This window comes from Lagopus leucura, unplaced genomic scaffold, assembly GCF_019238085.1.
Source record: "Lagopus leucura isolate 7727_CA_CO unplaced genomic scaffold, USGS_WTPT01 Super-Scaffold_73, whole genome shotgun sequence".
NCBI classification, from domain to species: domain Eukaryota; kingdom Metazoa; phylum Chordata; class Aves; order Galliformes; family Phasianidae; genus Lagopus; species Lagopus leucura.
In genome coordinates this window covers 59115338-59141616 of record NW_024962252.1, presented here as the reverse complement: position 1 = coordinate 59141616, position 26279 = coordinate 59115338, and the positions used below count along the sequence as shown (strand labels likewise).

Genomic DNA, 26279 nt, shown 5'->3' with positions numbered 1-26279 from the left:
ATCAAATGCCACTCCCATATCCTTCTCAGGGCTGCTCTCAAACCATTCTCCTCTCAACCTGTATCTGTGTGAGAGATTACTCCTACCCAGATGCAGGACCTTGCATTTGGCCTTACTGAACTTTGTGAGGTTGGTGTGGTCTCAACTCTCAAGCCTGTTGAGGTCACTCTGGTTAGCGTCCCTTCCCTCTAGCTTGTCAAGTGCACTACCCAGCTTGGTGTTGTCTGCACACATTCTGAGGGTGCGCTCAACTGTCCCATGTCATTTAAAAAGATTAAATAACACCAGTCCTAGCACTGATCCCTGGGGCATGCCACTCATCACCGGTCTGCTTTTGGACATTGAGCTGTTGACTGCAACTCTGAGTACAACCATACAGCCAATTCCTTACCCAGTGATGATCCATCCGTCAAATCTATTTTTTTCCTGTTTGAAGACCAGGATGTCATGTTGGACAGTGTCAAACACTTTGCACAAGTCCAGGTAGATGACGTCAGTTGTTCTTCCTTTATCCACCGACACTATAACCATCATAAAAGGCCACAAAGTTTGTCAGGCATGACTTGCCTTTGATGAAGCCATGATGTTACCACCAATCTCCTTATCTTTATTTTCCATGTGCCTTAGTAGGCCCTTCAGGAGGATCTGTTCCATGCCAGGCACAGAGATGACTACTCTGTAGTTCCTGGCCTGTAGTTCCCTGGATCTTTGTTTTTTCCCTTCTTGAAAATACGGGTTATGTTTCCTCTTTTTCCAATCAGTGGGAACTTCAGCAAACTACCATGACCTTTCAGATATGATTGATATCCTCGTTTTTGCCCAGGTGGAACACAATGGACTCCATTTTTCTGGCATTTTTCGCTGCCTGTCTTTTCTAAGGAGTTTATATCTACCTATTCCTACATTCCAGATGTGAGAGCCATCTCGCCACGTCTTAGTGATGCCAATGACATCATAGTCCTGCAGGTATGCAGATGCCCTGCTACTCTTCATTGCTTGTTCCCCAGACAACTCTGGTTTAAAGTCCTCCTGATTGAATTGGAAAGCTTGTTGCCAAAAATGATCTGCCCCTTCTCTGAGAGATGAATCCTGTCCTCCCCCAGAAAACCAGATTTCTCAAAACTAGTTCCAAGACTTAAATACCCAAAGCCCTGTTCATGACACCACTCCCTTAACCAATTATGGATTTCTTTATTCTGTTGTTGCACCATTTTTGAGGATAAGCATAATATATTATTAGAGATGCGGAGTAATTGATATCTCACACTCATGCTGGTGTGAGAAAGCTGGAAATTGTATTCAGTCCAATGAGAGAATCATTGATGGTCAAAAGATATTTTAGGGACACCTGGATACAGATATTTGGAATATGGAAATAAAAATTGAAATTGCTGTCAGAAAAGAATAAGAGCAGATCCAACACATTCAATTGTCCTTCATCCATCGATGGTATGTAAATGCAAACAGATCAGTAGATAAAATTTGAATTTTGTTTATTTATTGTTAATGCACACCTTACATAGTAGAATTAGCACTTAATGGACTATCCATTTTTTTATACTTGTAATTTGCTGTGTTTGAACATTCTTGCTGAGTACCAGTGTTATAAAATATTAATGGAAAGCTTTATGAAAGCCTATAGACCATGATTGAATGAGGAAAGATGAGGTTGTAAGGTTGGTGCTGCAGCCATTTCAGTGATTACTGGCATGGTGCCATAATTGCAATTCCTATTACTACAGCTACATCAGAGCTGATTCCTTTTCTTTGCAGATTCCTTTGTCCTTTCTTTCAGTTCCCCTCTGAAAAACTGTTCAAGGGATACAGTCTCAGTGAAGGGCCTTGGTAAAATTCACAATGATATTAACAAGTCAGTAAAGACTTTAATTCTTGTCATCAGTATTGTGTACTATGACATCATTTAGCCTTTGTATATTTATTTCAGTCTTCCCTTCTCCTGGTGATGCTTCTTAGGACATTCACTTAATAAAGTAACTGCCCTTGGTGGTAATGAGATCAGCATGTCAGCATAGAATGCTGACTGGCTTGCTGAAAATATTCATTTCCTGCTTTCTCCCCAAATCACAACATTCCTCCTGCGGTGTTCAGCCTATCCAGCAACCATGCTGTAGGAGATGTTTCATAAGTTATTCTGGGTGTCTATGTTGCTTAACTGCTCAAGTTCATTATATTATAAATTTGTTTCTTGTTGTATTTCAAATTTCTGCATGAGTGATGTGTACAGGGAGCACTTTTTATGTTCATGAAAAAGCAAAATAATAATAAAAAAAACCCTAAGTAAAAGAAATATTGAGTTAATGTTTTGCAGGGAGTAAATATCAAGCTAATACTCAGGATTTATCCTCTGCAGTAAATCATCACTGTGTCTCATTTTAGGCCTTTTCCATGACTGCTGTGTTTTACTGCAATATTCAGTCATGATGACTTATGCTGTACTATCTCCTGAATATTTTGCAGAATATTATCAATAAGATGATTTTATCTTTGGGTGTAGATGGAATGAGCTTACAACACAACTAGACATAAAGCAGTCAAATTAGATTTCAAAGCCCATGCAGAACAGTAGAAGAGCAGCAGTGATACCAAAATCAGTAACAGGATCTGATCTCACTGTCTGTAGCTGAAATTGAATTGTGACCTCATCTCAAGGACTGTCTGCAGGTTTGTGCCCCACAATATCAGAAGGATGTAAAACAATAAGAGAGCATCCAGAGGAGGGTTACAAAGATGGTGAAGGTTCTAGAGGGCTATGAAAGTCCCATCAGTTTCTGCATGATAGCAATAATCATCCTAAAATAGAGTTTGCTCAGAACAGTTATCAGGATTGCAGTTGAAATCAAAATAATTAGTACCACCTAAGGCTTACACAATTCTCTACGTATTCTGCAGTTACACAGAACAGAATGTACTTCAGTTTATTTTTTTGTAAACCTATACAAGGACTGGTCCCAAAATAATGCCTCCTATTTTATTTTATCGGCCCTCAACATCAGAAGTGAACATTGGTAGTAAGGCAGTAGAGGTTGAACCTTCCCACCAGTATCCTGTTACATTCTGTTGCCTTGTGACAGATGATAGCAGAGGGGCAGTCTGACAGAATAGCATCTGATGTGGATGTGCAGATGTAGCAAAGGGGTGTCATTAAATTCCGTCTTGTGGAAAAAATTGCACCCACTGACATTCATCAATGTTTATTGAGTGCTGATGGAGACCAAACAGTGGCTATGAGCACACTAAAGCAGTGGGTGCTGCGTTTCAGCAGTGGTGACACTGAAATTGGCTCACCTGTACTGTTGCAGATTTTTATGAGTGCAGCATGCAGGCTCTCATTCATTTCTGGCTAAAGTGCACGACTAATGGTGGTGACCATGTTACAAAGTACTGCTCTGTAGCTGAGTATTGGTTCTATTAAATAGTGTTATTGTGTCCTTTTGTATCTGTTGTGACTTCCATGGAAATAATTAGGAGGCAATACTTTTGGAACAACCTGCATACTTGGCAGCAGTTTACAAACTTTGCTAGGTTATATTACTCCTAGCAAGAATAAAGAAATTGTTTCCAGTCTTCCACAAATAAAACTAGATTTGCTAAGCTAAATATTTTTCTCATAACAACCAAATGAATCTTTTAAACTTCAATCAAGGGAATTTTTGTGCAATTTAAACTCACTAAACTTGCATCTAGACAAATTTAGATTAGAAGTAAAATGGAAATTATGGAGAGCCAGAGTAATTAATCTCATACATCATTTGCCAAAGATTACAGTCAGTTATCATCAGTCATAAGCTCAAGCTCAAGATAGGATGCACTTTCAAGGAGTTGTAGTGAGTTCACCATTATGTGTTGGTAAAGTAGCAGGAGTTACTGGAACAAAAACATTAAGTACATTAGACCATGCTGTCTTCAGGCCTTAAAATCAATATTAAAAAAAAATAAAAAATAAAAAAAAAATATCACATACAAATAGAAACCTTTATTTTTTTGCTCAAATGGAGACCTTTCCTTAAGCGCTGTTACTGATGCTCAGTATAAATGGTTTTGTTTGTTTGTTTTCCTTCCTTCCTGACAGGTGCAGCCAATTACAACAGTTTTTATGTTTTTTGCAAAAATTTCTGCCAAGCTGTGAAACCTGGGAAACTGAGGGTCCGATGCAATGAATGTAAACAAGGAACTCTCACTTTGGCAAGGGTAAGTATTTCAACTTTTCAGAGCATATAGAAATTATTTACATTGTTCTGTCTTAGCCATTTGCATATATGTGGTTATATAAACAGGCATTTTTACTTAAATCTTTCCTGCAATTTATGCTTGAAAAGATTAATTCAAAGCTTTATGAAGATTTCATTCACTTATCTCCATTATTTGTAGAACTCAATAGTAAAACATTGCAGACTGTAACTGCAATCCTGTAAAGATTCTTAGCTTTATATTTTAAGTCCTAATGGTTAACCTGGAAGTATTCATAATACATACAACTAAGGATGCGATTAAGGGTTGATACTACATGCGCTTATACAAAGCTGGGAATGGTGTTTAAGGCCACAGAAAGACCTGAATTCAGTGCTGCTGATTGTGAACGTTATGGAATGAGACAGGGGGGGATTAAGTGGCTGTGCAGCTGAGAATATTAATCTCTCCAGCTCAGTCACTGTATGTAAGGTCAGGGAAACATTATTATGCCAGTATAGAGAGTTAGTGGGAGAACTGTCAGGCTTGGTTTTCATTCTAAAACAGGACAGTGTTGTTTGACTTGAATTTACAGTAGTATGAAGTTTTAGAGATATGTTTGCTGAAAGTTCTGCTGAATTTCACTGGTTGTGCTACTTAGGAAAGAGTGTCTTTCCTCACTAATAAATCACAGTGTTTGTCAGTCAGCTTTGTTATGTGAGATGTTTCAGATTTTGCAGAAGAGTGAGCTTTACCATGCTATATATTTTGGGGAGCTTTCTGTGACATTTGATACTTTTAGATGTATTTTAAGGGGGTTAACTTCACTTATCACGTTCTTGATGTAGCCCAGTAATTCTGTGTCATTACACAAAATGTCATATTGAAACTCTTTAAAAACCCAACTCCTGTAATCTCATTGAAATAATAAATTGTTTTAGTGCTTACGCACATGTAAATCAAAACTCCACAACAAACCCCCATGTGCTATTTTGAACCGAGTATACCTCGGCTCACAAGTGCTGTATTTTGTGGTGTTTCAAGTGAACATGTGAAATGGCATTTGTTTTCTGCAAAATGTCATATTTAAATGTTGGTGATTAGCGTGCACTTAAATTACATTAAATCAAGATACAGGAGAAGTGGTCTTTAATGTACATTTCCAACAGTATAATATTCAGAATGAATATAAACACAGATAACAGTTTGTTCTGATCTGTGCTGCTGAAAGACATTATCAGTAGCTGGGCTTAGACTCAGTATTGCAAGAACAGCACAGAATGTGCATCCTTTCCTAGGCTCAATAGCTTCCCCAGGCATGCCTGCTGATGTGATCTTCCTATCTGTGTTGTTAGGTTTGGAATGATTATGTGTCTTGTATTAAATATACTTAGTACACTTAGAAACTTTCACATTCTTACTGGAATACCTGAATAGTATTTTTCATTTTCATTCTCCAAAGAATTTCTCGTGACTCTGCTATAAAAATCCTACTATAAAAGCTACAGGATGACAAATTTCTAAATACATTTTTAATATCTGACTGTTTAGAATGTATGTGCACCTACATTGTTTCAGCAAAGCTACACAGACAGAAAAATTAGCACTTCTGGTTCTTCTTACTTTCTCCCCCAAATAAAGAGTACCTGTTACTATTCTTTTGCTCTCAAGTTTCAGTGAAATGAAGTAGCTGACAACAGTTAGCATGATTTTCCTATAATTTCAGTGGCAGTTTTCAATGCTTTCATAAGTGAAATATTTGCAATAAGAGAACATTTACTGTAGTAAACGTACTAAGCAACAGTGAGTTTGTTTTATAAATACAAGTATTCTATTTCAATCCTTTGGTTATGAAGATTAGGTGCAGATTTAGTACATGCCTCGTCCTTGCATCCTCTCTTCTTTTCACTTCCTGTTCAGTAATAGAAAATAATTCCAACTAGGAAACTTGAAATACGTATCAGGCCCCATCTATTTTTCTATACTATGCAGAAACATCTCAGCACTAATGCCAGGTGAAGATGTAATCTTGGAGATGGTGCTTTGTATTGGCCATGCTTTCTCCATTGCATCTCAGTCCATAGTAAGCAAGTTACGTAAGGCTGAAAATGTTGACCCGACTTAACTTGACTTTGTGAACATTAAAAGAAATTATGCAAGTTAAATCATGTAAGTTAGAAAATAGTATATTACCACAGACCATCCATTTTGCTAATCCAATTCCCCTGGACTATGTCAGTTATTGCCAGTAGATCACAATAATAACCAAATATTATTTCCCTTTTGTAGAGAAATTAGTCAAGATAAAGTGGACTCAGAAAAGCTGGAAGTTTTCCTCAGTTCCAGCCTTGACTTATACCAGGCAATGCATTGCAGTTTCTTAACAGGCTCTCTTGAACCACAAGCAGCAAAGCACCACCTAAGCCTGCATTTCTTACAGTAATTCTTTTACTGAGATGAAAGTGAATACCTGTTTAAAACCCACACAAAGCTTTGGGCAGCTTTAGCTTACTATACATGCTAATTCCTTTCTCTATCTAAGCCACACATGACCAAGCTAATTAAATTGAGCTTTCTTTTTTCATAGTGTGTTCACTGACTGACATTTTAAAATATTACTTATTCATTTAAACAGTCTTATTCTAAAACCTTATTTAACTGTCATGCCTGTTAGCGTAGCATTATTTTAATATATGATGCTCAGAGTAAATTTATGGTACTATTTTTCTATGAAATTAAAGAGCCCACTATTTTTATTTTTACTGAAGACATCTATCTAAATATTAAATTTGTAATTTTCCAGATGACACTTGGGTTGGCGTTTTATGAACGTTTCATGACCTAATGCTTTATGGGAAATATATACCAGACTGATTTAATTATAAGAAAACATCAATCACTGCAAAAGTATCACTTCTCTCTAGTTTCACTAATTAGTCAAACACAAAAGCATACTGGAGTGCGGGAGTCTTATGTAGACCACCTACTATCCAGCCAGCAGCTTTTTCCAAATGTCTTGAATTTTTTTTTTTTTCATAAGTTTCACATCGGTTCATATCTTTTGACACTTTCACACTTTAAATTTATTTATTTAATTTATTTTCCATAAAGTGCTGCAGTTTGTATCGGTAGCCATCATTCAGATACTTAGGGTATCCCTTTTTTAGGGAAAAAAAGAAACCAAAAATAACCTGCTCAGGTTTATACTAGTCACAATTAGACTTATTTTTTGGAGCCACAGTGATGTCAACATTCATTATGTTAACTCTATAATGGAAAGGAAAATGCATATCTGCAAATAGGAGGCTCAGTTCAGCAAAGTGCTGTACACCAAGCTGTCCTTAAAGCGTACTTTTAAAATGTAACTGGCTGTGTCACACTCCTGGTATACAGGATGTTGTACTGTCTTTGTCACAATACAGAACTTATCCAGAGTAAGAATTGAGGCTGACATGGGTAATGGGCTTTGGGTCTTCATACTTTGCTGCTGGCTCCATAGTGAAGATATTTTCATTGCAGAGATGTGTAACTCATCACTATTTGGTAATTTTTCACTCTTTTTGTTTACTACTGTTTGAGTTTTCATTGACAGCTTTAGATATTGTCCTAGTAGTGGAAAATGTAGTATATTGAATTTGATACTTCTATATTTCCTAGGAAGATAAAGGTCTTTAATGTAGTAATTTCCTTCAAGCTCTTACCTCCATCTGCTAATTGATTTCTAGTATTTATGTAAGTAGTTTGTTTTCTTTTTAATGAATAGAAACTTATTAGAGATTTTCAGTTAACTTAAAGTAAAAAGGCAGTGACTTCATGTTCTTTTACATATTCCCATATCTGCCTTTCCAGAATAATTTATAGGACAGTTCTGGCAAGAGTTTATTGTTTCTGCATATTATTTACTTTAAATCTCTTGCTCTCTCTTTTTTTTTTTTTTTTTTATTTTTTTATTTTTAATTTTTTAATACGTCATTGTAAAAATCCATTCCACAGTGGACTGCCTCTCGTCACTGCTTATTACAGATCACATACTTTTCCTGGGATTGGATGTGTGTCTTTCTGCATTGGACTGAGGCAGGCTGAAATGCAGATATGCATAGCAGTTCTGTATCTAAGCAGGGCCTCTGCCTATTCACCGTGGCTGGGGTAGCTCTGCAAATAGCCTGCAGAGGAATTAACACTCCTTTCCTTATTAGTTATTTTCTTTCAAGACCGGTGCACATAGAACTAGAGATGTCTATTTTGCAAGTTTTTGTTGGAGAACTGCCAGTCATGGAGGGTCTGTAGCATTAATAATCCATTTTCACTCATTTTCTTTTTATTATGGAGTGACAGATAATGACCAAGCTCAGATATAAAAATAAAACAAAATAAAAAAAAAACGGCCTTTGAACCTAAACTGCAAAATAAGCTCCACCCTGTGGAGGGCAATGTGACAAAATATGATCTCATTCACAGATACTAAAATTGTGATAAAATTCCTAAGACTGAAAGATGTATTTGTCTCTTCAAAAAGGCATGCTTCAGGATAACAATGTTATTGATATTTCTTAGCTGTGTGGTAAATACAGTGCATTAATATACTTCTATTGAAATTCTGTGCATAGGAAAAGTTGTTACTGTGGTTTGTGCACTCCTTTGTCAAACTAATAAACATGAAGCAACTGTTTATTATAGAGTTCCTGCTAATAAACTTGTGATTATAAAAAAGCTTCATTTCCCCTGCATTTGGCAAAAAAAAATGTCACTCACTGGAAATTATATATAATCCATATATGTATTTCTATCTGCATAATATAAATAGTGAACATAATAATTACAAATAAATAGTGAATTTGTGAATAAGTAATAAAAAAAAAAATGAAAAGTGGGTATTTTTTCATGTTAGCAAAATGGAATCTAGAGTCAGTTGACCTGGCCTAGGATACCAATATTCTTAGTATTTTTGACTTGAAGGGATGCGAATGAATTCTGTGTCATCCATCATCCACTGCTCCTTATTGCTGACCTATTACTTTTGGTGACTTGGAGCTGGACATCTGCATTAAATAAATTTAGTGCTGAGCTGAGGCAGTATGCAGGATTTCTGGTGGAAGCTTCCCAAGAATGAACACATGAGATCTGCAAGCCTGATTCAGTCATTAATTAACTTCCATTGCTTTTAGTAATATAAATATCAGGAAAAAAGAATAATTCTACCTGAAAAAGTTGTGTTTTCTTTGTAATCTCTTTGAAGAAAAATATTATTATAGAGCTAGTGATACTGTATCACACTGGTCATATTAATTTGCATAAGAGACAGTGGAGAAAGCAGTTGTATTACACCAGTATTCAATATTCAGGGGTTCTGCTTATGGTCCTGTTTTGGAATTGCTTTAATTAACAATGTGCTCAGGGCCTTAACCTATTCAGTAAAATTTTTCTTCTGGTTTAGCACAACCATTTGGTCCTTCAAAATTTTCACATTCTCCTTTGAAGTATTGTTGCAGATTTTGTCCTTGTGGTTGACTGGCTTTATTTTCTTAAAAAAAAAATCATAAATAATACTATCACTATGTCCTGGTTTCAGATGGAATACAGTTACTTTACTTTCTAGTAGTTGGTATGGTGATGTAGTTGTGCTGTAGATTTAGGATGAGAACTGTGTTGATAACACAATGATGTCTTAATTGCTGTAGAGCAGTTCTTACACTAAGTCAAGGACATTCCAGCTTCTCATAATGCACTGGCACCAAGGGGTGCCCACAGACCTGGAAGGGGACAGAACCAGCACAGCTGACCTAACCTGGCCAAAAGGATGTCTCCTAATATATGGCATCATGCTGAGCAATAGAACTGGGGGAGTTGGTTGGTGGGCAGCAGCTGCTTGGAGACTGACAGGGCATTGATCAGTGTGTGGTGAGAAATTTCACTGTGCATCACTTCTTTCAATTATTATTATTCCTTCCTTTTCTGTTCTCTTACATCTCAGCCCATGAGGAAATAACCACGCTGATTATAGAAATAGGAAAGTTCAGCATTGGATGATTAAAAAACAACTTTACAATGTTTTTATTTCTTTATTCTGTTTCTTCCTTTGGTTCCGACTCTCACTGCACATAGAACACCTGGGAGGACAGCCTTGGACTTACACCTGCCTTAGCCAGTGACACTTTCATTAAGTTGGGCCTCCAAAGTGCTGAGCTCTGTGTGAAGAGAACAGTTGGTCTAGTCAGAAAGCTTGATATAGTTTTATTCAGGCTTTTGGCTACATCTTTCATTCACTTTCCCAATATCCTCCAAAACTGATTTCACTAGATTAGACATAAATTGTTTGATTTATATATACACAGTAAAAAAAAAAAAAAAAAGCAAAAGCATACTTAATTTATGAAGAAAATTATTCAATTCATTACAAAAGACAGGAACAACAATTTTTTGATGCAAAATAAATTTTGCAAAGGAAACAGTATTGCTTCTATTTAGGAAAAAATAGCATATAGATCATTCATTTTAATGGGATAAGAAAGAATGTTTTAACTTCTAATTCTGTTAAAGCGATGAGATATCTGTGCATGATTTATAGTATGTTCCAACTTATTGTGGTATATCTTTTGGTGGGATTGCACGTTATAAAATGTCTTAAAAGATGGAAAAAATATACCAATTATAGGGAAGAGGGAAAATGACTTCAGTGTTACGTACCACCACTTTAAGCCATTCTGTGAAATAAAACTGCCCTTTAATGTGAAGTCAAAAATGGGTTTCTCTGGCTCGGGTGATAACAGTCATAAATGAAAAAAAAGAAAAAAAAAAAAAAAACAAAAAAAACAAAGAAAACAGTTATAAATTTACTTTCAGATTACATTTTTTTCTGTGAGTCTGAATCAAATATCTGTCTAATGTAGCCTGTAGAAGATACATGTGTGCCTAGAAATAGGCGGTGATCAGTTCAGTCTATCTATCACATACTGGCAGTTCTCACAGAGCCACAGACTGGATGAGGCTGGCAGCGACCTCTTGGTCCACCTGCTCCAGCCCCTGCTCAAGCAGGTACACCCAGAGCAAGGTAACCCCTGCCCATGTCCAGGCTGCTTTTGAAGATCTCCAAGGAGGAGACTCCCCAGCCTCCTCGGACAACCTGGCTCTGTCTTCTCCAAGGTTTTGCCAAAGGAAGCATTTCCTGTGTTTCAGCTTGTACCCATTGTCTCTTGTCCCATCACTGGATTCCTCTGAATAGAGCCTCTCTGTGTCCTCTTCGTACCCTGTCTTCAGATATGTATTTCAGTATGTCTCAAAAAACCTGTGATTAGAGAAAAACACCAGCCTTGGAGTAACATTTCTTCTGTCCAAAGTAATTGTTGTGTTTGAATTTCTTGTGTGTAAAATTGTCCATTCTTATATTTGTAATTAGGAATCTTTTGATAATTTAATCTATATTTCATAATCCCTACTGAAATCCTTAGAAAATCATCATACTTGCTAGGTGGCACACAATCACATGTACATGCAGATCCCTTTCGTTTTTTAACTTTGTGTTATTTCTGTATTTTCTTTATTTGTATGTTTTTGTTTAGATACATAGCTTTGGGGGAAAAAAGAAAAGAAAAAGGTATGTGGGCACTATCCAGAAACATAAGAAAGCCTCATTTGGCCTGTTCTTAGGGGCAGAAATGTAACTGGGAGAGGGACTGGTCTTTCCCTCTCCAGGCCTTTGTGCAGGCAATATGACCCCCTAATTCTTGCCCCTAATTCTATCTTGGCATATTGATTGGTAGCAGCTCTTCCATCATTCTCTTAGCAACTTGTAAAGACTATCTTCCTTCCATGCTGTAGTTCCTCCCTAACAAAGAGTTTCTCTCAAGTTTCTTCGCCGTTTATGTTGAAGGCGAAGCTGGTGAGCTGGTGGGTATATCTCAGATTTTCAAAATTTAAATCTATATCTGCTGACAACTTAAGCTATGAGTGTAGGTGAATCCGTCCTGGCTTTCCCCTAATTCCCTTCTACTCAGTAAGATCATAAGGCACTGTAAAAGGTTTGCTGGAATTTATTATAGTACAAAAGAACAGGACTTGGACAATGATGGTTGCATTTTGTGGTTGTTGGTATTTGTTTTATTTTTTTAATATGGCAGCTGCCATTGAGATTTAAATGTCCCAGAGCATAACTCATAATTTGCTTTCTTCATTAAAGTATAGCCAAACTTCTTTCTTCACACTATTATTCCTTAGTAGATATATGCACATAGAGGGTGTGCTTACGCTATAGATTATTTCAACATCTTTCTTAATTTAAAATATTAAACAAGTCTAAAGGGTCAGTGATTCTATGATTCTGTGATTTTAATTTATCCTAATTTTTAAGATGATAGAACATCTGAATCACCAACTGGCTCACAAAGTAAAATAACTATATTTTCATAAGAAACTGGAGTAACTGAAGTAGCAAATGCCAAAATGTTTTCTTAAATGTGTGCCTTCATCGCCTTTAAAAGCTGCTGTAATTTCTACATTATGATGATTAATTATATTTGATATTAATTATTAATAATTAGGATGATTAATTAAAAACACATTAAAGTAATAGTTTACCTCTAAATGAACTATAAAAAAATCTCTATTCAACCTCAGTGTGGGAAAAAAAAACTTCAGAATGTTTATGTTTCTGCCTCATGTCAGAAGGTTTTTGTTTGTTTAGCTGTATTTTGAACTGAATTAGTTAATAAAAAAGTTTTAGGTTACTTGAATATACTAAGTAAAAACTTAGACTTGTGTAACTAATAAATAGCTAATTTGAAGTTGCAGTAATTATACTTGCTTGGATAGGGTCATGATCTAAAGTTATTTAAGTTACTCAACTTGTTAAGCCTTTCCTCAGAGCATTATTATTGTAAAACATCTTTAACAACTTTCAACCACGACCATTAAAGTTATTTTGATTAAACTGTGCTGACACGCAGTATAATTTTCCCCTTCTTTTCATGGAGATTTTCCTAAAGTGTAAATGAATTCATAGGGATGTATGGTGTTGACCAGCCAGTAATCCACAGTCAAATTGTTAGAATTCATTTACATTTTTCCACTGTAACCATCTGGGCAAAACAGGACATGCCATATGCCTAAAGCTTGCTTTGCCACTGGGGGGGGGGAAGTAAGGCCTTTTGAATTTTCTTTCTGTTTTTAACTAAACCTAAGATAATCTGTAACTTCTGGATTTTATTTAGAGAACCTGATCTCTCTTTCTGAACATGGGTTTATTGTTCCCTACATTTTAATGGCTTGATTGCTTTCGTTGAAAGCAGGAGGCCAAAACGTGTATTATGGAAATTACTTGCAAAGAAATATTCTAGCACTCTAATGATACAATACTCTCGATTTAAATGAAATAGCATGCTTTTGTCATGGTACATCTAGACATTTCAGACAAGTCAAAATATCTCAGCTGAGAAGAAGGATTTTTGCCTTTTCACAGGCAAAGTGATATACTATCCAGAGTGGGTGCAGCTACCTCCTAACTGTTCAAAATTTATCACTTAAGCATGAGAATTATCTGGTAATTCCAGACAGATAATTCTGTCCTGGAATAAGCAATCTTTTTTCTTATGTAATAGGACTGCTGTTCTCAACATAGAACAAATTTTGGACATAGATACAAAGAGTGAATTCATGAAAATGTTTCAGGCAAAAAGTAGTGGACAGTATTGAATTTGATAACAGATCTGATAGCATTTGTTTTGGGAAAAATAAGAAATGTGTATGTGGAAACACTTTCATTTAACTAAAATTTCAGGTTACATATAGTAAGATAATCAGAAAACTGTACTTTTCTTCTTTTTTTTACACTGAAATCTATTTAGCCAAGAGTGCTAAATAGCTGAATCTTAGCCTGATGTTATTTGTATTCACTGACATTTAAACTAACTGCTTTGGGATGAAGATAAAGATGCTGACAGTCGGTGTGTTTTGCATGTCCATGTTTCCATGGACCTTGTGTTGTGAAAAAAAAAAAACATTTGAACATTCAGTCCTTTCTATATTTATACAAATATTTACTATAGATTGGATCCAAAACTTCCAAGCTCTTTCTAAATGCGATCAGAAAACCTTTCATACAATCAGTGAGAAAATAAATATCAGTTCGTGATGGTGATTGCAAAGGATCATACAGTGAAGATGGCTTCAAAAATTAAGCAAAGGTTGCCTTGCTCTCAGGCTGTTGCAGTAGTGCCAAAAACACATTTTTCTATTTTTCTCTCAATTTGCCTGCAGATCTTGATCTCATGATAACGATTCCCTAACATGAATTTGTAAATATTCAGCTGATGCTATAGTAAGTTAGGCCTGTTCTCACCCTGTCCTCATGGGTGGCTAACCTCATTATGAGGAAGGCAGGACCGTGATTTTCAAATCCTAAGCTGTGATCAGAAAGAGGCCAACAGGTTGCATGCTTAGTTCTCCTGTCAGAATTTTTGCTAATGAAAAGACGTGTCCTAAAATTCAGGCCCGGTGATGAAAGCTGAGATTGCTGACATTGACATTTTTGGAAAATAGTCTACAAAAAAGGAAATAAGAAATTTTATCCTTTTTTTTTTTTTTTTTTTTTTTTTTTTAAGTCTGCAAATTGTGAAGTTTTATTTAAAGTATTTTTAACCTGCTGAAACACTTTTCCTTCAGTTTAACACTCAGGTTTCTATTCTGCTTTTATTTCCTTCTAACATATTTCAATTTCTAAATTACTCTAGAAAGAATTGATATTTTTAATATCCTTCTTTGAAATGCATCTGTTATTTTTGTATCCCATAGTTTGTGTGGTGAGCAGAATCTTTCTGCAGACTTCAGAGATGTCGTGTAGTTAGTTATCTACCCCCTGTTTTTTCCCTGTATACTCTGGAAAAATGAAGTGAGGAGCCTGGGAGCATTTATCTGTCTTACATGAGAAGGGGAGGCAGAATAGGAAAGAGTAAAAAAGAAATTATTTAGTTTTTGCTAGTACATGTACTCATTTTGTGCTGGCTGCCTATGTTTCTGCATGAGCAATAATACATCACAAGAAAATGAAGGTAAAATATTGGGTATGGGTCCTGTTATGTTCTGATAAAATCATGACTGTTCTTTGCTAATGCTGAATTTGTTGAATGCCAGCTAGTCTATCACTATAATAAAACCAGCTAATGCTTAAATGAATTCTGGCAATTTTAAATAAAATTTTAGAACTTGATATGGCAGAACAGAATGCTAAGAGGTAACCAAGTGTGTAAACAGTAAATGAAGGATTATCCTTTTTTGTGAAAAACTTATTCCAGCGAGAAATTGAACTGGGGGCTTCTCTCTCTGAAAAAAAAGAGGGTTACTGTAACTAGTGAGCTAAATCAGTGCCTGTTTTTATTCCCTTTATAGTAATAAGTTTATTTGAAACCTATAAACAATAAACAAGTGAGTATAAATGTAACTGAGAACTGTATGCATCCTCCTTTTTAAAGATGCTCTTTCAAATAATAAATAACTGATTGCAGCAAACTTAAAACCAGCTGTGATTAGGCATATTAGGAGTGGCCCAATTCATTTGTTAGAGCATACTGTATGAATGTCCTCCTCTCGTTTGATATTTTCACTTCGAAGAAAGGATATTCTGCACAAAATCCATAGTTTTATAAACCATAAAGCAACTAACACCTAGGAAGAGGAAGGTAGAGCCTGTACTTAATTAGTATATCAACTGAACAAAGGAGATTTTATCAATTAGTGAAACAGCAGATCCTGGACCTGGTCTTTTTAGGATTTTAAGTGATGTAAGGGCAGAAATAAAGAGGAAAAAACCACAAATCTCCATGCTGAATTGTCATGGAGTTCAGCAGTGTGTAGCAATCAATTTCAGAAGCTAGTCCTTTAAAGAACTAGACTGGAATGATCTTGGCACTTGTTTACTGTAAATTCATGCATCTGCCTTACGAAGAACAATTTGTATTAGACCAACCCATCTCCATGTAGTTTGATCATACATAAATGTTCTCTAGTTATACTGTGTTCATGAAGTCAAAAGCTGCTGGCAAAGGTTAAAGCAGTAGATTAACTTCTGGGACAGGATCTTTTTAATAAGTAGAGTCTGAGCTTTTTGCCAGGAATTTCAACTGTCTCTGTATACAAAGTGCTCTTCCAAATGCTGTCTCTTACACAAAAAAGTCAAATGTTACATCAACTGGTATATGGAAAAAAAAAGAAAAAAAAAAAAAAAAAAGGAGAAAAACATATGGATCTACTCCTTTTCTCCTTTTCAGATGCAGATTGTTGAGGCTGGAAGTCTATCACTTAGTCACTGTGTTCTCTGTTTGACCATATGGCTGCAAAATCTAGTGAAATTATATTTAAAAAAAAAAAAAAAAAAAAAAAAAAACCTAGCTATCCTCAAAATATAATAGAATAACAGGCAAAAGAAAGGCATTTATTTCATTCGATCTTGTTATGTGATTTTTTTTATATATGTTATTCTTAAAGGCTTTGGTGTTTTATTGAATTCGATCTCTGTTAGTATTTTGCTACTGTCTTTTGCATGGAAATAACTGGAATGAGCTCTTTTTCTCATACTGAAGTATGCCTCCAAAATTTAAGATGAAATTATAGGCATTTTTCTACCTAATTCCAGTTCCCTCATACCTATACACAGCTAAAACTGTGTGTAGAGGGCAACGCTTACTAACAAGAAATCACTTATTTGTACCAAAAAAGAAGTGTAAAAATAAATTACTCTGTGGTCCACTAAAATTTTATGTAAACATTAGATATGCCACTAAAATGTTGATGTGTTTACTGGTAATAGGTCTCTGCATGAGAAGAAGATGTTCATGAGTGCCAGTAGAAACGCTTCTGCACTAACTTCACAAACAAGACTTGAGAAGAGACGGACAGTGCAGGCACAGCTGCTTTTTTTCTGTGTATGTGTCAAGAAGGGAGTTTAATGTGCAAGTAAAATCCCATTTTTGTGCACGTCATGTCAAGATCTCTTGATCTTTATCACCAAGACCACCACATCTTAATCACAGTAAAATTTCAGCTTTGGTGTATTTGGAGAGACTCATTTCAGGGTGGTCTCTTTTGAACAAATAGCATCAGATAAGCAAATCTGATTTAAGTGAGCACTACAGTTGAGTCTAAGCAAATCACAGAGGATTTTACAGTCACAATCTGATTTTACTGAGATGCAAAATGATATAAACAACAAGATGCATACAGTATGACTTGAATCTGCAGGAAGTCCCTGTAACCAAGGGTCTTCCTCAGACATCAGTATCATTGTGTGATGCTGGGGAAAATAGATATGGAGAGAATCACAATCTGTTTAGAGGAATGCAGTTTAATAGACAAGAACATTGGTTTCTGTTTTTTATCAGATTATTTTATCTCAACTTGTAGCTTGAAAATCATAGTGTTTCTGTACACAGATTTTTTTCATGTACACACAAATATGCAGTATTCTGTCATAGTTAACTATGTACTATAAAAATAGTACAGTAGTAGTTTCACTCTATCCTTCAGTAATATTTTACAGTCCTTTCAGACCTGTAATAGTTAACTCAAGTGAAATTATATCTTATCCTCATCCATAAAACTGAAAGGAAAATTATTCCTCTGTGAAAAATTAATCTTCAGAAGTTTTATTCTCATCATCACCTTCAGAAACTGTTCTGGGTGAAGGAACTCTCCTATCATTGTGTTGTGGTAGAAACGTTTAACCATGATTATATATCTTTGTTTTAGGGTTTAAAAAATAGCACTATTTGCTGCAGCACTCATTCAGCACCAAACCAAAGCCACAAACTACAGCATACTACTTCTGTGACTGCTGTAGATGGAACTCTTATGTGGAACAGACGCTCTTGGTTAAATTGACCTGTTTGTTACACAAGTGTTTCCAGTTCAGATGCCAGTAACAAGGATGGAGTTGAAAATTTCTCTTACAAGAAAAATAAATCTGGCATTAACTATGCCAAGAGATTTATGAAAATGGTAATTTAGCTTCCTAGATTTAGAGTTACCACCTGTCCATACTTGGACTTGGGAATTCATTTTAATTTTCTAGCCTGTTGTTTGCCAGTAAAATGTTCCTTGTGGATTAGAGAACACTGAGCTTCCTAACCTTGGTAACTCATGCCAGCATTGTCCTCACCCTTGGTGCTGAACAGTCAGCTGTAGAACACTTTATAAAGACATTATAAATCCTGCTGCAATATATATCTGTTGAGGATATTGTAATTGTCGTCTATCTTCCTACCCCTCCAGGACCAAGCATATCACTTTCAGAACATATGGTTTCCCTCAACAGATAAGTTACCAGTGGGATGGCAGAGAGAAATGGAAAAAAATGTAAAACTCATGGTTGAGATTAAGGGCAGAAAAGGAAGGAAATAAGTAATATTAATACTAATTAAAACAAAACAAATCAAACAAAAAAAAAAAAAGACCAAGTGATGCATTATACAATTGCTCGCTACCTGCTGACCAATGCTTAGCTCCTTCCTGAGCTGCAGCAGCCCCCTGGGTTAGTTCCCCAAGTTTTATTGTTTAGCGTGAGGCCAATATTGTATGGGAAATCTCTCTGGCCGTTTTGGGTCCCCTCTCCTGGTTCTGTCCCCTCCCAGCTCTTTGGGCACCCCGGCTTCCCCACTGGCAGAGCAGTATAGGAAGCGGAAACGTCTTTGATTTAGTGTAAGCATAGCTCTGCAACGATTAAAACATTTGTGTGTTATCAACATTATTCTTATCCTAAATCCACAAAACAGCACCATACCAAAACTAGGAGGAAAGTTAACTCAATCTCAGCTGAAACCAGAACATTTATCTAATGAGACTCTTTTCTTTGTCTGTTGAGTAGCAGTGAAATACTTGATAATTAATTTACCCAATATTTACATAAATACAGTACTTTTCTTTCTAAAGGAATTTTTTTTTTTACACTGTGGATGTTGGTGTGTGCATGTAAGCAGACACAGGGAGAGAAAAACATAAATTTTAACCTTTCAAACTGTGGGATAAGAGATAGAAGTTCCTAACCAGACTCCAGATAGTTCTTCACCACTGATGGCAGCATAGGGTATATATCCCAGAGCGAGCTTTAAACTTCCCAGAATGGTCTCTATATGTAAACTCAACGCAGGCCAGTTGATCCTACTTTTACAGTATGCTTGCATCCTTCTGAGTTCCATCTTGCTCTGTCTATACTTCTACTAATACCTAACCTAGTTCTTTTAAAGGTCTGACATTCCTAAGTCCTCAAGCCTACTTCAGAAATAAACCGTATTTTTTATGAAGAGCAGAATAGGATCTTCAGCATCTCATTACATGTGATGAGCAGACATTTATTTCCTCTTTAAAGACTCATCCAAAGTTAACAATTAATTGAAACACTTCATTGAATTTAGTTACATTGTCTCTGAGATGGAGACCGAGGAGAATTCTGATGTATAGAAAGTAGAGTTACAGAGAACGGTTCAGGCCTTTAAGCTTAGAATCTTCACCCATATCCTTCAATGAAAAGGCAAGGAACAGGTGCTTGGTTTCTCAGTGATACAACCTGTTTTCCTCCTGTGTTAGGCACTGAGGAATTGATCCCAGAACTGCAGTTTCTGTATTTAATGTCTTTACTTGTTGGCAAGGTATATAAGCAAGGAGACAATAGGCAATTGGTAATTGCAAGAAGTAAAGCACTAGCTACTGATAGGACTAACCAAAAATGGAATTTCCTCTGTTCTTCTCTCTTTTTTCCCATTTTCTTATTAAAAATAATACTGTGGCTTCTGATGTCTCACATGCTTTTTCCTATTCGGTTCTCTATCAGCTGCCTGCACCTTATTTATGGGTAAAGTGAACCATCTCAAATTACTTGTTCTGATTTTCCTTTTGCTTTGTTGTCAGGTTATCACCTGGCAAACCTTGTCTGTGCACATACAAATACATAATTTATCCACACTTTAATGCTGGTCTCTGATGCTAATGGATATATGATAACTCTCAAAGAATTTAATAATTTAAAGAGAACAGCCAAAATAATCATGTTTCATCACAAACAAACTGGTGATTAAGTCAGTAATCTGCTTTCAAAACCCTTATTTTTGTCAAAAAATCAGCTCTCACATAGCCAGGTTTCTAAAAAAAAAAAAAAAAAAAAAAAAGAAAGTCAGAATATCTTAGCTATGACTCATTGTACAGGAGAGCAACAAGAGAGATTTATTTTCTGGGTTATACTAAAATTTTCTCTCTCCAATCTTTATATTGTCTTTGGTTTTAATGTGTAGTGGCAATCAGGGAGGAAAGGAGAAAAACTTGAGTGCATTGAGCACAGAAGGAAAGAAATAGAAGAAAACACTTCTCAAGTGATCTTATTGCTTTTTAATTAGTGCCTGTGGGAAGATACTTTGCTATATCACTGCCATTTATACTAGTACTATCTTGAAACAGTGGTGTGCAAAATCTCTCACCATCTTCTGTAGCCCCAGAGCAGACATACATAAATATGTAATGGAAAAGATAGAAAACAGATTAAATGTTGTCTGTTGTGCTGATGCCTGATTAAGATTGAGAAAAATAAAAGTTGGGAAGTAGCAGTACAGAGGAAGATGAAGAATATGTGCTAGATAAATTCATGCTAACAGCTGTTGTATGAAGCTCTGGGATTTGCTGTCCCATATAGCATATAATGAAAGCAAAATTTGCCGAAGTATATTTCTTTGTGTAATGAGGGAGGCAGTCAAGCAGTTAAATCATTTGCTTTCCATGGGACACTCTGCTGAGTTCTTTGCCATTGCATTTGACTACTCTCAGGTACTAGGGTGTCATTCTCACCTTCTTTATTATAATTTTTCTCCTTGTATTTTCCAGCAATTGGGAAATTTTACAGTGGAACAGCTGTTGGTAAAACTGTTGACCTAAAATGAAGCATTTACTAACTTATGAACAGTTGGTTGAAGTTGCTTAAATCTTCTGTTTGCAAGAAAACAGAAGCAGAAAACTATTTGCTCAGGAACTGTTTGGGAAATTATTAGGTTTGTGACTGACTACTGCCAATTTAATTTTCCTATTCAGCAAAATGGGTTTCCAAAGATAACTGTAACTATTTTATTGGAAACCAAGTAGAACGTTAAGAAAATAGAACATGCTTTTGGAATTAAAAGGCTTATATAAATAAAAATATACTTAAAATAGAGAGACTTGGAATCTGATGGCTGAAATATGGAAACATGTAGTGTGAAATAACTGCACTGTGGGATATCAGAGCCCAATGAGATAATGCCAGTGCATCAAGCTGAGTGTGTAGACTAAGGTCTTTTAAAAAGTTTTAGGTGCAGTGTCACATTTGGTTTCTGAAACTACAAGATTTTAACAGTATTTCTTTAACTGTAACCTTTGGCAATTAAATTTAGTTTCTGAGAACCTGAAGCCCCAAATAATCTATATTCTGTTGTGGTGGCTTGGACACAGCACTGCCAGCATTTTTTTTTCCACAAATTTTTTCAAGGAGAGGTGCTACACTGAGTTATTAAAATGTGCAGGTTAAAAAATCTGGCTGCTGTTGAGGTCCTCTTGACAGCAAGTGAGTTGATTTGATGTTTTCAGAGGTATTTAATGCAGAATGCAAGAAATAAGATTATCCCGTCAGAAAATTTATAAATAATTATTTACTTAAAAGGCCATAGAATTGTTTGAGTTGACAACCACTCTCTGGGTACAATCTTGTAACCAGTTCCTCGTCCTTTGAACAGTCCACCCATCAAATCCATATCTTTCCAATTTGGAGAGAAGAGTGTTATGGGGGACTGTGTCAAATGCCTTACTGAAGTCCTGATAGATGACATCGGTGACTCTTCCCTTGTCCACTGACGCAGTTACACCATCATAAAAAGCAACAAAGCTGGTCAGGCAGGACCTGCCTTCAGTGAAGCTGTGCTGGTTATCCCATATCACCACCCTCTCTTCCATGTGCCTCAGCACAACTTCCAGGAGGATGTGCTCCATGATCTTTCCCAGCACTGATATAAGCTGACAAGTCACAGAATCACAGAATTGCAGAAGTAGAAGGGGACCTCAAGAGATCATCGAGGCCAACCCCCTTGCTAACTCAGGTTCCCTACAATATGTCACACAAATAGGTGTTCAGATGATCTTAAATATCTCTGTAGAAGGGAGGTCTAAGACCACTCTGGCAACCTGTTCCAGTGCTTTGTCATTCTTACTGTAAAGTTCTTTCACATGCTTGCATGGAACTTCCTATGTTCAAGTTTTAGGCCACTGCGCCTTGTCCTATCCCTGATTAGTATTTCCCTGGGTCATCCTTTCTACCCTTCTTAAAAATATGGGTGATACTGCCTTTTTTTCCAGTCAACAGGGACTTCACTTGACCACCGCGACTTTTTAAATATTATCAAGAGCGGTTTGGTAACTTTTTCAGCCAGTTCCCTCTGGACTCTGGGATGGATCTCATTGGAACCTATAGATTTATGGATGTTCAGGTTCCTCAAGCAGTCATGAACCTGATCTTCACTTACAGCAGGAGGGTCATCACTCCCCCAGTCCCCACCTTCTGAACCATCTGCTCAAAGGCAGTGTGTAGAGTGGTCGCTAGTGAAGACTGAGTCAGAAAAATTGTTGAGCTGATGAGTCTTCTCCTTGTCTGAAGTTACTAGCCTGCCTCTGTTGCTCACTAGGGGGGTACGCCCTCCTGGACTTTCTTTTTTTCCTGTTGATATACCCATGGAAGACTTTCTTATCCTTCTTTGTGCCCCTTGCCAAGTCCAGTTCTGGTTAGGCCTTGGCCTTCATGACTTCGTTCCTAGACAGCAATCATCATTTCTGTAAATATGTACCTACAGAGCTTTATACATATATTAAAAATATCTATGGGCCAAATCTGGCATGTTTTATCTCTTTTCCAAGGTAAATTTTTTTAATGTTGATGCCAGTATGACTTTTGGATAATCATCACAGTTTTTGATTCTTTGAATTGCTATAAGCATCTTGATTTCTGATCGTGTATTTTAGAAAATACATCTTTTCCCCAGGGTTTTTATTTTGCTATTGAATTCTTACAACTTTCAGTCAGCCAAAGAGCCTAAGGATGCTTTTAAAACTTGAAGTCAAGACTAAGGCATATTCATCAGCTAGTTGGGAGAAATGGTCTTAGACTTTGAAGTATTGCTGTACCATGTTTTTTATATATATTAAATGTTTTTAAATTCCCTTTCCTGTTTATTCTGGATGAAATATTTCCTCAAAGGAGAATAAAAAGGCATTTATGGCTTTAAAGGAACTTTAATTGCTATGAAGTGTCTAGGTTTTTCTCTCTAAAGGCAGATGATTTAATAAAATTTTGACATCTGAGATGAGATGTCTAAGGCTCAGGAAAAGAGTGTGTTTTATATCACTGCTGAAAATGCTGGTTTATAATGGAAATTCTGATTGATTAATAACTATAGTGTCCTTTTGGTATAGTACTGAGGGAGGTAAAATGATAGTGTTCATATTAGTTCCATGTTGCCAATCTATTAGTGGCTGAAATCCTTTTGCTGCTTTACTGTGATTCTATAAGCTTCTCAAATAATGCTTCAGTATTTTAGGAAAACTGCCTGAGGAAAATGTATGAATCCTCTGGGATATATTTTGATTACTCTCATCAGCTCCTTAGGGTTTCTAAGCCATGACAGAATTTACTACACATCAAAAAAGATAAGAGAGTTAACTTTTTAGTGGCTTATCCACCCCAGTATACTTATATACACTTACCTTTTTTGAACAACCAAGCTTTCCATAGTTCAGATAAGTTATAATGAGCCATCTTTAGCACTCAAATGTTATTCAGTGGTTTCTCAAGAAAGATTTGCATGAGCTTTCTTTGAGGTCTCTATACAAATGGCTTGTCAAAGCGAGATAGCTAATATCTCATTCACAGAAGCACAGAATGGTTTTGGTTTGAAGAGACCTCTGGAGGTCCAGCCCCCTGTTCAACAAGGGCCATGTACAACAGATTGCTTTAAACCATGCCTTTGAAGATCTATGGAGTCTCTCTCCTTGGAGAGTCTCTGAGCAACCTGTGCCTGTGCTCAGTCAACTGCAAAGTTAAGTGATTCCTGGTGTTTAGATGGAATCTGTTGTTTTCTAGTTTCTGTTCTTTGCCTCTTGTTGTGTTGCTAGAGGTAACTGAAAAGAGTCTGGATGCATCCTCTTTGCACCATCCCTGCATCTATTTATAGATATTGATAAAATCTGCTGGATCCTTCTCTCTGGGCTGAGCAATCCCAGTTCTTTCAGTCTTTCCTCATAGGAGAGGTGCTTCATTATCTGCCTGGCTTTTTACTGGGCTCTCACAAGTATGCCCCACTGGGAAACCTAGTACTCCAGATGTGACCTCACCAATGCTGCATTGAGGGGAAGGATCACCATCCTTGTCCCGCTGGTAATATTTTGCATAATTCAGCACGTTAATCTTCTTTGCAGCTGAGGAACATTCTTAGTGAACGTTGTACATTTCTGAGTAATACTAAAGAGTCTTTGCTTGCTGCCTGATGTTTGAGAACAGCTGAAAAAGTGTGAATGTCATCAGAAGAAAACATTGCCAAGTGTTTATACCAAAACACATGGAATGTGACCTTTTCATTGTAGATATGCACACAAAACTGAAACTCATGAAATGAGCATTTTGTAAATATAGTATGTTGTCAAAGAAGTAACAGACAAACTAGCTTCTTTCATGATTCAGTAGAACCAAAATACAAAATGCGTATGATCTCGTTTAATAATGGGAAACTGAAAAATTTGTATTTATTTCATTATGTCAGCATCAAAATATTTGTACCACTTCTAGCCACTTAAGTTGGGAGCGGTTCCGTGAGTCATTTCCCCACTACTGTAATTGAAGTCTATTGTCTTCTCAGGTAGATGAACAAAGTCTGTGCACTGTGGAGGTCTTTCCAACAGGAAGAGCTCCACTCCAAATCCATTGAACAGATTCTTAATTTATTATTTAGCATTAAATACCCAAGAATGAAAGAAAATTAATGTTCTTGTGCTGTCTTGATCTATTCAGTGTACAAGAGACTGCTTGTATACTTAAAACTATTCTGAGCAGAAAATGATGCCATTCAGATTTCCAGCTGGGAAACGTGCTTATAAGAAGATACTAGATGAGCCTTCTTCTAGCAACTTCATAAAAATTGCACAAATCTGTCGCTGATTTGAAAGCCTTGCATTTTCTAACCACTCCTCAGAATCATCTCCTATATCTTGAATGCCAGATTTCTATGCAAAGCACTGAATGTTAGAGCAGATATGAACAATTATCCAATTGAAGAAACACCTGCAGAGTAACACAGCTTTTCAATTTGTCTGGAGTGTGTACATATTGGGTCACAGTCCAAAGAGGACTGTGAAATGGAACTTATTGTCCCTAGAAATTATTCAGAGCAAAGTCAGAAAATGAATGCATAAACCATAAAATATCTACTGTTTTAGCCCAAACTGGAATTAGACATGCCATCAGCACAGGCTCTTTCTGTGCAGTGTGTCATTGCAAATATGTTTTTGCCCTTTCACTGACGATTTCCTTTGTGCTTGTGCATTTCTGTTCACTTATGTGTGTTGTCTGCTTGTTTTATACACAATTAGCTTTGCAAGCATTTAAGCATGTGCCTGTGTGAATAATTAGAGAAATGTATTTGCTTTTAAGATTTTAGTAAGATTTATTCAGATTAGTAAGATCCACAGCTCACTGTGGGTAACAATTAGAAGTAGAAGCTACGTTGTTAAGTGGTGCTCTATCTCTCATTCACAAAGAGCTCAATGGTGACAGCCCTAAAGGACTAAATTTGTTCTTTGGAAGCGTCACACTGTTTTATGCAGCTACTTAGGACTTCAAGATATGCTGTGTTCATTTTCTGGATTGTTGACTGGTTTTAAACCATTAACATTTTTCCTAGTCTATTTATGTAGTCAGCTGATGCATAGTTTTAGGATTTTATCAGTCTTCAACTGCAAAAGCTACCTGTTTCCTCCTCATTTCTATCAGCCTGGAGCTGTGTCATTTAAGTTGTGTGCCTATCTGCTAGTGATGATGGATTATAAGACAGTTATTT

At 36.3% G+C, this 26279-nt stretch overlaps 1 protein-coding gene across 1 annotated transcript in view; it reads left to right on the top strand.

Moving 5' to 3' along the window:
* Positions 1–26279, top strand: part of PRKN (parkin RBR E3 ubiquitin protein ligase) — a 678907-nt gene that overhangs the window by 238538 nt on the left and 414090 nt on the right. Inside the window, exon 4 of the mRNA XM_042894398.1 lies at positions 4091–4209. Coding sequence (XP_042750332.1) covers positions 4091–4209 — 119 coding nt within the window. The remainder of the gene's footprint in view (positions 1–4090; positions 4210–26279) is intronic.